Source organism: Pimephales promelas, chromosome 25 (genome assembly GCF_988280905.1).
Source record: "Pimephales promelas chromosome 25, fPimPro1.hap1.1, whole genome shotgun sequence".
NCBI lineage: Eukaryota > Metazoa > Chordata > Actinopteri > Cypriniformes > Leuciscidae > Pimephales > Pimephales promelas.
Window position 1 is genome coordinate 16,969,603 of NC_142793.1, and position 13,639 is coordinate 16,983,241.

A 13,639-nucleotide genomic window follows, 5' to 3' on the forward strand; every position below is an offset into this window, starting at 1 on the left:
GTAGGAGTTAAAACGAAATCGGAATTGAGAGGAACAAAAACTAATATTCCCTGGATGGTCATATACCTTTTCACCGCTAGATGGGGGTAAAAATCACATCTTTGATAATATTTTGTTTTAAATACTGCCTAATCCTACAGATGGTACAGACTTTTGGCAAACAAACACATGTAGGCTTTACTGCATAACATAAACAAAAAATGAAATGGACAAACGCAGAAATGAATGTCCTCCAGTTCAAAAGAGACTGAAACTGTGCATCACATGGAAACCACCTTCAATCACAAGTGCACGACCTGGAGAAGATAAACCTCAACTCTCAGCACATGGAAGTTCAGGAGACGCATGAACTGGTTATAAGTGGATGAAGGGTGGCCTGATACTGAAAATCCAGGAAAGCCTTCTGTCATTAGTGGATTTATAACCAACATAAGGCATTACTCAAGTTGGTCGGAAGAATTTCACCTTTCTGACCTTGCTGAGCCCAAGCCTAAGCCGCACTGCCCACTTTTGACAAAATGCAATGAAGCCATCTCTTCACGCTCATCAACTGTGTGCCGCCCCGAATGAGAAGGCTTGCGTTGGTCATTGTCTGTTTCACTTCTTCTGAACAAGCTCTGGGCGGTCATTTGATTAAGCCGGTCCAGCGGGAGCACTCGGGTTACAGAAAATATTAGCCTTCAGCAGAACGCGCTCGGGGACAGAACAGTCAAACGCAATGAGGGGCTGACTTAATCATCTCATTTTACAGGATTAGAGGAGAAATGGCTGACTATTGTGTTTGGCCAGGCACAGAGCCCTGCTCAAGGTGACCAGAGAAGCGGATTCACAGCTAATACACAACATAAACGGTTTTGATAGATGCTTTATAAGGCTTTTGGGGTATATTGTTGAGTCAGCACTGTACCATCCCAAAGGCCAGAGTCATCGTCAACGTCAAGGGATCCCAAAAAGGTCCCCTTAGATATTGAACACTTGTTGGTTTTGCAATTGTTCCAAGCCAAATTTGATTGTGATTTTAAAAACATATCGCAAAATAATGGCAAGAAAACTTGTGTAGTCTGATTCCCAAATAAATAATTGTATAAAAAAAATAAATAAAGACTTTATTATTAAAAGAATCAATTCCTAAGTCAATATACTGAGCCAGTCGGGATGAATTGTTCACTAAATGAACTTTGCTTTAAAATGAATAAAGAACTGTTTTGAGTACTTAAGATCTCTGAAATGTAAATCAACATTTGACTGGCTTATATGACAAAGTGTAGTTAAAGATGCACAACCGTGCAAAGGTTTGGGGTCAGTAAGTTTAAAAAAAAAATGTAACTACTGTAGTCACTTATTTTAATAAAGGCTTAATTTGATCAAAAATACAGTTAAAAAGAGTAATACACTGAAATGTGGTCATAAAGTAACTTTTCTATTTAAATACATTTTAAAATAGAATTAATTCTTGTGAAGTAGGGATGGGCAACGATTAATCGCGATTAATCGCATCCAAAATAAAAGTTTGTGTTTACGTAATATATGTGTGTGGTGTGTATAATTATTTTGTATATATAAATACACACACATGCATGTATATATTTAAGAAATATTTGCATGTATATACTTTATATATATATTTATACATAATTAATATTATGTATAAATATAAATATTTGATATATTAAGAACACATTTTTCTTAAATATATACATGCATGTGTGTGTATTTATATATACAAAATAATTATACACACACCACACACACATATATCATGTAAACACAAACTTTTATTTTGGATGCGATTAATTGTTGCCCATCCCTATTGTGAAGAGTCGTCAGTGTCACATGATCATTCAAAAAATATGATGATTTGCTGCTCAAGAAACATTTCTTATTATTATTACAGTTGAAAACCATTGTGCTGCTTAATATTTATGTGGAAACGGTGATACATTTTTTTCAGGATTATTTGATGAATTTATTTGAAATAAAAATATAAAATATTTGTAACATTATACATGTCTTTACTGACATTTTGTATCAATTTAATGTGTTCTTGCTGAACAAAAGCATTAACGTTTTTAAAAAACAATTGTGACACCCAACTTTTGAAAGGATATACGGTGTGTGTATGTGTATAATATATATATATACACACACACACAATGTTTAATTTTAGTAAATAATATACAAGTATTTTATATTTTGGATTTATTTGCACCTGTAGGAATCAGCTGAGTCACTGCACCACAGACAGCAGGGGAAAACAGCACACATCAGGATTCTGCCAACCTCACAAGCAAAATGCAATCCTGCTCTCAGGCAACAAACACTTTTCTGTACTGCACACCCCCATGAAAGTCTATACAGCAATCATCAGATATGTCCATGAAATAGAAATGACAAATCTGTTCTTGTAAGGTACGTACAAAGCGTGACCTTCAGACGTGGATCCAGTTCCTCAGAACAGCCACTTTATTAGCAGAAATGGGAAGTAAAAAAATAAAAATAAAATCAAAGCTTATATAGTGTATAATCATCAAATATTACATCATTTTTAGCCACTAGTAAAAAAATGAGCTACATTATTTATGCACTTGATCCTCGCCAAGCCCCGCCTCCCTTGGTTACAAAGCTTCGGTAGTAACGAACATTGAATATGCAAAGCTTCGGAATTTCTATATGTCTGTCTGTCCGTTTGCATTTTGATATTACAGAACAGCGTGAGCGTGAAGCGACGTGCTGAAATTTTTATAATATAAACAGTCTAAATAAATAAAAAATAAAAATGAAATTTAAGTAAATAAAAACAAAATTTAAATACATTTAAACTAATTTAAATAAAGAAACACAAAAAATAAATTGCCTACATAAGGAACACTGGAACATTTTCAATTAATATCAGTAGATTAATTTAGAATGATAATAACGGGTAAAAAGGATAATACATTTTGTTTATATTATTCTATTTTCCAAAATGTCAAAGCAACGCAGCTTAACCCAAAATACAAGCTCAGACATGCACTTCTGTCCATACAAACTCTGCTGTTCTGCCAGAGAAAACTTCCATTGCAGGAACACTTTTAGTAGTCCAAAAAGAAGCAAATATGAGTGAAAAAAAAATTATATATATAAAAAATAAAAAATACCAACCCACCGAAACGAATATTCAAATATTCAGGTCCAGCCCTATTGGTTACTGTTAATAACTCAAACATAAGAATGAAGATGTCTGTGTATGGTGTGAGTTACAGTAAATAAAGTGGCATAAATCTGTTTTAAATTTTTAAACTTCCGTTCAAAGGTTTGGAGTTGGAAAGATTTTTTTTTATGTTTCTGAAGAGTCTTTTATGCTCACCAAGTTTGCATTTATTTGATCAAAAATACAGTAAAAAAAAAAAAAACACTGTAATATTGTGAAATATTTCTATATGTTCTAATATATTGCTTTTGGTGCTCAAGACACATTTATTATTATCAATGTTGAAAACAGTTGTACTGCTTCATATTTTTGTATCTTTTGTAAAAAAAAAATCTATTAAAATTCAGGATTCTATGATGAATCAAAAGTTCAAACGAAAGAAAAATCCTTCTAAATATAAAAGAACAGCACAAAGAGTCCACATCCAAACTATCACGATAACACAGAGGAAGGATATCACTGAATCACTTTCAGAATGATTTTGTCTAGTTGATGAAAAATAAAAACATTGAGAGCCAATCAGAATCCATTCTGCTTTGAAAAGCTTAAGCATTTAAAGTAGCAGACGACAAAACTGCACCACCTGCTTAGAAACTTATCTTGGTATGAACATTAAAACATTTTTAATGTTAACAATTAACAACATCCTTTTACTTAAATGAATTGTGTCATTTTAAAGCATTTTTATTAGCTACTGTTCTTCAAATCAATAACATCATTAAAGCTGCTCAAAATGAAGAGAGAGCAAATCAAAGCAAAACCTAATGAACTCATGCTCTTTGTTGTCCAAAACTAAAATGATATACCTTCAGGCAGTCTATGATGTCACCGACAGGTGTGCAAAATAAATATACAATTTATTTAAAGATACCGACCACTAAAAACTCTTCGTTCAACACTAAGTCAGCTGTGGTCGTTCTGTGGCTTCCTGACATCCAGGTGTTTCCGTGGAAGCTCAGGTGCAGCGAGTGACGGCTATGTGAGTCAGTTCTCATTACCTTGTTAAAAGGGGGACAGAGAGGGCTGACGGCCCCCTGGATGACTCATATTGACTCGCGGAGCTTTGGATGATAATTCATTCTGTAAAAATCACTGCCTGGGCCTTACAATTACACCAGCACCCTCCAAAAAACAGCTCCAGCATGCCCACCCACCCTCAGGGAGTCTCTTCGTCGTTAAAAGCCGATGAGTCACGGCCGCCAGACAGAGAAGTGCCCGTTGAACAGGATTCTGTCAAACCTACTGTAAATCAACCAAGCTGTGAATGAGGAAACTCAGAGCAACAACAAAAATAATTCCAGCGACTCTCGGTAAGAGAAGAGAAACCTAATGATCACTGTGTGGGCGGACAACATAATATGGAGGGTTTTTTCACTTGGAATAGAGAGCAGCTACAATTGCGGTGATTAACTGGAACGTGAATTCATAAACAAACAGAAATAAAGCTGAGTCAATGAGCAAAAATACTCGTGTATAATGTTAAAAGTACCAGATATTGCAAGAATTGAATTCAAAAATATTGATCTCTGCCACACCATTTTTTTATTAAATTTAATAATTATTAATTTAATAAATTATTATTTATTAAATATAAATCAATTAAAAGAAATATTCACATTTTTTCTATGGTGTTAATTTTAAATGAACTTTTAAAGATACTTCTATAAACCATTACTGTGCAAAAACACTGAAACCCACATAAGGTCTGTTCACTTTGGCCTATTCTTACTGAAGTCAAAGATAGCATCCAGCCTGAGCACACTTAAGAGTGCGCTTTGTACACTCGGGCAAGGCATCCTCCCCTGGGTCTAACATGAGATGAAGCTGACATTTTGTTCCCAAAAAGCTGGCACTTAGAGCCTCATCTAGTCAAAAGCATCCCTGTCATTGGTCCCCTATCGGACGCTGATGACCGAACAGATTGAGTCAACAGTCTATCCCTATCTAGTGTCTCTGTCAGCCCATTACACTTGACCCTTAGTCTTGAACTCAGCGTCTTGCTTACAGCACAGTAGACTACTGAGACACATGGGACAACATACTGTACTGAAGGTGGGCTCATATGTACACTAAACAAACAAGAGGAACAAAGGAGGAGGTCTTATGTAAGGGGGCTGGAATGTCTGCGCATGTTTGGAGAACAAGCGTGTTCATTGTTGAAATCGACTGAATGTTTTAAGTTGTCCTCGTATGCTCGGATGTTTTAAAGTGGGATTGTGCGTATGCGTTTGTTTACCTTCATCATGTCCACCATTGGCCTCTTCCAATACCAGGCTGTTCATGCAGTTGATTTCCCATTCCTGAACATCAGTGTTCCAGAGTGCTGGGATCAGGACACGATGTTGGGAGCTGGACACATGTACAAACAAAAAAACAGTATTACTTTGTCAAACTTAGAATATATTATAATATAGATTTTTTTTCTCCACATTTTTCACAATGATTGTTGGGGGAAAAAAAATTTATATTAACAAATGGTAACCGGAGAATGCTAGGGTCTCAAAAAAGTTTCCACAATATATTTTTTTAAGACTGTCAAACAAGTGCTCTTAACAAATTAATGAAATATGTGTTCATTAGGGGTGTAACGATACACCAATTCATATTGAACCGATACGGTACGGTTCTCGGTACACATTTTTAAACCGAACGGTTCGTTGGATTCCATTTTTCATGCCGACCAACATTTCGTTATTTCAAATGTAGGCGCGTCGTGCGTGGAACTCATAGACGCTGGCGTGACAGTTTTAGACCATTTTGACATATTCCTCTGGATCAAACAGCAGCCAGAAAATGAGAAACATTAAGAGATTAAACTAAAATATTTCTTTCCCTTGCTATTAAAAGAAAACACTATCGCTGTGAAACCAGCCCTCCTAACAGAAGTAAACCTTGTCTGTCTGTGTTTCATGTCACAGTGACTTACATAAGTCCCGAAGTGGCCTTGTCAGGGGAAAAAGCCGTACACAAACGGTCTGTCAAGGCTTTGAGAAAAGCAACACGTCAATGGGACTGACTTGGAGGAGGGGCCGAGCATTGTAAAAAAAAAAAAGCGCAAGGACACCCCAATCCCTTTCATGAAGGACTATTGTTCACACAACCTCTGATGACAGGTGACAGACCCCCTTGTCACTTAGGATACCAAAGAGCCAGCTAGCACTGAAGTGATGTCAACAGAGCCTCCCTGATTTAATGACTACATAACCACAACTCAACATGAGCTGTAGAGGTTAGTCATCCAAACGGTATAAACCAGCTTAGGTTGGTCGGTCTGATGGTTAAATGCACATCAAGCTTGTTTTATCAGCTTGATTTGATCGGTTAACACTTTTTTGGAGGGATTTTAAGAGTTTCTTCTCTCTTTTCGGTTCCTCTCTTTGGCCTCCTCAGCAAGGCGACTGCTTCGTTCTCAGACGGCTCAGTTCTCTGTCTAGCAAAACTCTGATACTCTGAATCAGAGGGGAGCATTTAGGCTTGACCTTGCCGACACTAACGTCCTGCCAGGCGAGCAACGTGAACCCGTTCCCTGATGTGTAGGAGCTTTGTGCTGACTGCCATCTGCATGTCAATGCCAAATAACCCCTTTGAAACTGGCAAATGGCTTCGTTTGCCCTTATAATCCTGTAAAGTGGCTGGCAAAGCGCAATGGGCTCTGCATGGGCACAAACATCTCTACCAAGCCACAACAAATATCGTTTTTAAATGTTAATTGAAGATCCATTCGCAAAGGTGAGTTTTAATATGGGCACATGACTATAAAAGAATTCCGGATCACATGACAATGGGTTCAGATTGGCATGACAACACGCAGTATTGAATAAAAGGCGACCATAGAAACAACTTAACAATAAGGCCTGGCTTCATGTGTATTTGAGATCCGCTATGTTAATCAAAGTAGTTCTCAGGGCCATGTCGCCATGGTGACTGTGACATCATCAAATAAACACATCTGCTATGAAATGACTCCAATCAATATCTGAACACATGTTCTCTTATTTTCTCAGTAAACAAGAAATATTTTCGTAACACTTTACTTGTGGTTAAAGGTGTGTGCATAAGAATGACATAATCATGACATGTCCCATTTTAGTCTGGGACTGGGCTTAAGCCTTCTGTGAAACCGGGTATGAATGCTTTATTTTTCATTAAATTAAACAAAATATTCTATTTTTAACATCAATAATAACATGAAAAATCATCTGCCAGACTGTGATTTCATTGCACTCACACATCCATAGGCACTCGCAGCAGAACGGGCAGCACGGCGGCCTCCTCAGTCATGTTCATGATACGAGACTCCAGTAGCAGGATGATGGTGAGGCCAGTGCGAAATACAGCCTGCAGCCCTGCAGAAAGTATGAAGAATTGATCGGATCATGTTCGGGAAACCTGTTTCAAAACAATCATTTGCTATTGGTGCAGTGGTGCAGAAATCACACACTTCGACTTTGATAAGCAAACATGGCAGCTTGACGCTTCACTGTAAAAATATTTTCAAGATTTGTCATCACAACGTCAAACCAACTTTATAATAATTTATTTAGTTGAGATAACTTATTATTTTGAGTTTCTGATGATTAAATTAATCTCCTTCGTTGTATTAACTCACTTTTTCCAGTTTAAAAAACTTAACATTTTAAGGCAACCAGGTTACTTACTTTTTTAAGTTAAACCAACAATATTTTTTTACAGTGTAGTAATCACAACATTTTTTCTTTTGTCAAATCAACTTAAATAATTTATTTAATTCAGATAACATATAATTTTAAATTTCTGATGATTAAATTAATCTCCTTGATTGTATTAACTCACCTTTTCCAGTTCAGTCAACTTAAAATTTTAAGACAACCAGGTTACTTACTTTTTTAAGTTAAACCAACAACATTTTTTTACAGTGTCAGTAATCACAACATTTTTTCTTTTGTCAAATCAACTTAAATAATTTATTTAGTTCAGATAACATATAATTTTGAGTTTCTGATGATTAAATCATTCTCCTTCATTGTATTAACTCACTTTTTCCAGTTCAATGAACTTAAAATTTTAAGGCAACCAGGTGACTTACTTTTTTAAGTTAAACCAACAATATGTTTTTACAGTGTTGGTATGTTATTATTGTAGTACAAAAACAAGAAAAAGGGGTGTAATACCATGCAGCATGATAAGATCCCAGATGGCCAAAACCGAGTCCCAGCACGGCAGGGAGGTGAAGAGGGTAAGAAACCACTGCATGATGAAATGCAAAGACGACACCCCAAGAGCCTCCTAAAAGCAGACAGTAAACAACACACTCCTGTTAATATCTGAAAGAACAGGTCATATTTCACATCTATCAATTCAAATTTTTCATTTAAGTAAAACAAGCCTTTTTTGCATTAGAGTTGCATGAGAGGAAAATGTGATTGTCACAATGCAAACTTAATAGTCTTAGTAAAGTCTTAAAACATAACGGTTCTGAAAAAAAAGGCTTCATTATAGCATCTTATAGAAAAGATCATTTCTTTGTCTCTTGATTTGGGATGAAATAAGACTTAATCAATGCAGCACTTACATTTTTAGTGAATAATTACCCATATTTTAGTCTGTTCCTCACACAAAGCTCTTATAAACGTTGGAATACAAGTCAATACAGACAAACTTTTATGCTATTTTTGTGCCCTTTTTGAAGCTTGAACGCTCTAATCTCCATCCATCATAATGGAATGGAATGGAACTTCATTAAAGAGGCCATATTATGCCCTTTTACAGTCTTGATTTTGTTTTTGGGGTCAGCTAGGACAGGTTTCCATGCTTGAATGTTCAAAAAACACATTATTTTTCACATATTTTATTGTTGGAGCACCTCTCTTCCCAGTCTGACTGTAAATGCCTGTTACCAAGAACGATAACGATAACTATATAAGCATCCACACCAGCGGATGATATGAACATCTGAATGCGGTTTTGTCGTTTTCTGCTTTAAAAGTTCAAGCTCTTTAAAGCGGGATGGATTGGCTGTCTATGTTTTTATCGTACATCAGCTAGAAAAATAGTTTGGATAATGATTCCGACAATTTTTTTTTAATGAGGAGTATTGTGATGAGTACATTCACAGAAGAAAACTGAAGACTACAATCAAGGAGTTTCAGGGAGTTCAGAAACATTGTGATATAGAGAATAACTCCCTTTGAAGTGGACTTTGTGCTTTAAATTTACAAACCTTTTTTCATGCTCAAACAACAACATTACACACTAAAGAAAATGTAGAAAGCATAAAAGGTCATCTTTAATGTTAGTTACCATATGAGAGTGAACAAATTACAGAATGCTTGATTATAACAATCTACTCCATTTAGTTTTAGGTTTGTCACTGCAATCTGGCCTGCCTGTAAGTTTACAGCATCATCTTTTGTCCTGTGCTGCAGTCTAATAGCTCAGCTTTTCAGACAGCTGTGCTGAGTCAACACACAGAGAGAAGGAAATCCCTTAAGAGTTCTCCAAGCAGCACAAATGCTCTGAGGGGGCGGACAGCCACTATTGTAAAAAAAAAAAAAAAAAAAAAAAAACACACAGAAGAGCTCATTTAAAAGCCTTTGGGAAAAGGTCTATAAGACACAGAGACAAATCTGTGAAGAACACTAAATGAGAGAGGCTTCTCAAGAGAAAGGCTGAGATCTAGAGGACTGAGAGGCTGTGTGTTTATATATATATATATATATATATATACTAAAAACCTGGAATGCAATTTCATTACATACAAATCTAATTAAAATATAGACCAGAATTCTCACCAAGTGCTGGAAGAGCAGAGGTTTCCTGTGTTTCAGGAGCTGGTGAAAAACCAAAGCTTGAAGTTGAATCCTGAAAATTCAAAATTAAAGATTCAAACAAAGTTTAAACTAGGTTTATTTGAAAGAAATTATCGACATGGGCCGAAAAAACAATCAACTTGGCTGATGTGTGATTTCCAAAATAGCTTTGTCAACAGATGATTTTAGTAAACATGGCGCAAATATTGTTTCAATTATAAAGTATATAAAGTAAATATAAAGTAAAGTAGGAACCATTTTATGTGCATGTTTAAAGTTCACACAGTAGAGTTAAGGTCTTACTTCTTCATAGAGGAATCAAAGAGCTCTGAGAGATACTTGGGCTTCTCTAACAGAGCAACCAGAGCCCAGAAAGCGTCTTCTTCAGACAGGATCATTAGGAGCACAGCAGCTATATAGGACATCCCTGAGAAAAACAAACAAACCTTGAGGCATCACATAGTCCCATTATGGCCTCAATGTCAAGGGCGAACTAGCTAAATTATCTCCACGGAGGGAAACCAAATTATGACCATGACATGCAATACCAACAAGATGGCACTTGACTGCCCTCTTGAGACTGAATATCAGTATATTCTGTACTAATATGTTTGAAAGCACCAATAAAGGCACAGGCACAAAGTTCAAAAAGATTGCCAGTGACCTCATTTGTGGAAGTACAGGCAGTTTATTACCTTGTACATATCCAATCTGGGGATTATATCGGGCAAATGCGGTAAGAACTCTGAAAAGTTTGGCCTGGCCCTCAATAGCCTCGGGACGATCCCCCATCAGAGTGCGATGGGTCGGAAATGACCTTCCTGTGTAGACAAATATGGAACGGAAGTGTCACAACCTTTTAAAAATCTATATACAATGCAAAAGTTATAAAAAGAACACACACAAAGGGCAAATGTTTCAGTTGGGTATTATAGAAGAGTTAGGCTTTTTGTAGCTCAAAAGGTAGAGCATGGTTTCAGAAACTACAAGGATAAGGGTCTGATTCCCAGAAAACAATCAAACTTTGAATGTATACGCTGGTGCACTTTAGGTAAAAGGGCCTGCAAAATGCATTAGTAGAACTGTAAATCTACATAGGAAGTGTGTTTAGGCAGCGCCCCCATGTGGTTTTCCACATATTGGCAAAGTTCAAACAAAAACATTGCAATCAGTGACCAATTACAGCTTCCTCCTAAAAGTCACAGGACATTTCCCATTTTTTCATCTGAAAATGAGTCAGTAAAAGAGTTTTTAGCTGTTTAGGGTCTGTAAGATTTTTTTTTAAATGGTTCTGAAAGTAATATGTTATGCTAACCAAATTTATGTACTAGAAAAAACAGTAATGTTGTGAAATATTATTACAATTTAAAAAACTGTTTTCTATTTGAATACATTTTTAAAATGCAATTTATTCCTGTGATGGCAAAGTTAAATTTTCAGGACCTATTGCTATTTAACAGCATTTATTTGAAATAAAAAAAATCTTTTGTAACAACATATTTGTCATTACTGTCACATTTGTATATATGTTGTACATATATGTACATATTGTACATATAATTGTATAATTTAAATTGAATAAAAAAAGCATCTTACATAATCCAAACTTAATATAATTTTTGACAACAAAATTATAAGAAATATTTTTTGAGCAGTAAATCAGCATATTAGAATGGTTTCTGGAGGATCATGTGACACTAAAGACTGGAGTAATGATGCTGAAAATAGCACAGGAATAAATTATATTTTAAAATATATTGACATTGAAAACAGTTATAACAAATTGTAATAATATTTCACATTATTCCAATTTTTTCTGTATTTTTATCAAATAAATGCAGCCTAAGCGATATTCAAAAATAAAAATAAAATATTATAAAATTATATTTTTATATTCATATAAAATTAATAAATATAACAATTTTATATGAAAAATATAAAATTGTACAGACCACACTTTTAAATTAATTAATTAATTAAAATAAAAGTAGTCAAATATAGTACTCAACAGTTCAGATAAGTGTATGTATGCATCCAAAGGCAGAACTCACGTAGGTCGAGGGCGATCTGTTTGAAGAGTGTGAGGTCAGCACTGGGGAGATCCGACTGTCCGCTGCTGATCTCATTCTCTGTGTCCACTAGAGAGTCTATAGTGGAGATGATGCTGTACTCACTGACTCCAAGATCCACAAGAGGTCTACGGATCTCAGCCTGACATGCCTGAAGCAGATGGGTTAAAACAAGGCAAATGTCTCTGATTTGTTTGAACAATCATAACAAAATAATATATATTAAAGGGGTTGCACCTCATAATCAAAAGAGCTAGCAGCTCTGAGACTGTCGATATTTAGGAGGCATTTCCAAACTCGTCCACGTATCGCCGGAGGAATACCAATTCGAATAAACCTCTCAATCTGATTTGGGGGGAAAAGGAACGTGAAAATTATTAAACACATTAAAACATTGAGTAAATCATTTGAAATGCAGGGCTGGGTAAAGTTCAGTATATAAGGTTCGATTTTTAATTGATAAACAGGAATTGGGTTTGGAATAAAAAAAACAACAAAAGAATGTAATTTGTCCAACACCAGTTTTGCTGTAAAGTCAATTATTTAGACTAAATATGAATATTCATTCTGATGAGCTCATTAGTTGATTTCTCAAAAGATCAGATTTTAAAGAGTATAATTAAAGATGACGTACATTTTTGTGAATGCCAATTTAAATGCACTCCTGAATGGTGCATTACCCTAAGTACATGTCAAAATATTTCATGTCTTCTAGAGAAAGATGCACACCTGATTTCTGCAGATGAAACTGGATCCATTCCAGTAAGTGAGAAATTCACACAGCTCCTTCACTTTAACTGGATTAGGCTGAGGATAACTGTTGGAAACAGTTAAAGATGCTCCTAATGTTTTACTTGTCGAGTGCAGATCCCAGCATAGTGTTTATTCACGTGAAACTGAATTATATTTCCAGTTATGAAAATGAACTGAAAGCTGAACTAATTAGTGTTAGCAATACTAGCATGTATGCAACGTTAGTCAACATCTAACCTGTAGTCATGACTTCTGTGTTGGAGTTTCCTGACTCTTTTCTTACTGAAAGCAAAGCCGAACTCATCGAAGCCTACAGAGCTGCTCCGCCGTGAAGTGTTGCTCTTCCCGCTGCTCGAGCTGCTCGCTCTCCTCAACATGGTTCTCGCAGGGAATCAGTTTGATTTGATTTCATTGAGTGAATCCTCTAATCTGTGCCCTGTTCACTCGGTTCACTCCGACGCTTGAACTCAGCGCCATGATGAACACAATCAAACTACTCTTCAAAATAAAAGTCTGACTCTTGCCAAAAGAAAGTCACTAATAATATATATAAATAAAATAATTTATAAACATAAAAATAAACTTTATTAAACTTGACTTTTATAAGACATTATTTTATAACATATTTATGATAGGAATCTGCTTTCCTCTTGAGTCAGGATTGGTCAACTGGTGAAAGCTCAGAATATGCTTATTCTATATTTCTGAGTCATTTTCATCCCTCTGGTTGGCCGAGGACCCCCAAAAATATAAGCAACATCACACGAGGAGAGTAGCCGTGCGATATGGCTATAAATCAGCAAGGCTTAGATGTGATTGCGTTTAATGGTATTTTCATT

The 13,639-nt window shown here is 35.7% G+C and overlaps 1 protein-coding gene across 1 annotated transcript in view; it reads right to left on the reverse strand.

The window, feature by feature from the left end:
* Positions 1–13,293, reverse strand: part of LOC120487965 (uncharacterized) — a 33,845-nt gene extending 20,552 nt beyond the window's left edge. Inside the window, exons 1-10 of the mRNA XM_089127560.1 lie at positions 13,038–13,293; positions 12,777–12,864; positions 12,285–12,392; positions 12,030–12,198; positions 10,674–10,799; positions 10,282–10,405; positions 9,961–10,030; positions 8,341–8,455; positions 7,419–7,536; positions 5,427–5,539 (exon numbers count right to left, since the gene is read on the reverse strand). Of these exons, the coding sequence (XP_088983686.1) occupies positions 5,427–5,539; positions 7,419–7,536; positions 8,341–8,455; positions 9,961–10,030; positions 10,282–10,405; positions 10,674–10,799; positions 12,030–12,198; positions 12,285–12,392; positions 12,777–12,864; positions 13,038–13,177 (1,171 nt within the window). The 5' untranslated portion in view covers positions 13,178–13,293. The remainder of the gene's footprint in view (positions 1–5,426; positions 5,540–7,418; positions 7,537–8,340; positions 8,456–9,960; positions 10,031–10,281; positions 10,406–10,673; positions 10,800–12,029; positions 12,199–12,284; positions 12,393–12,776; positions 12,865–13,037) is intronic.
* Positions 13,294–13,639: the final 346 nt, after the last annotated feature.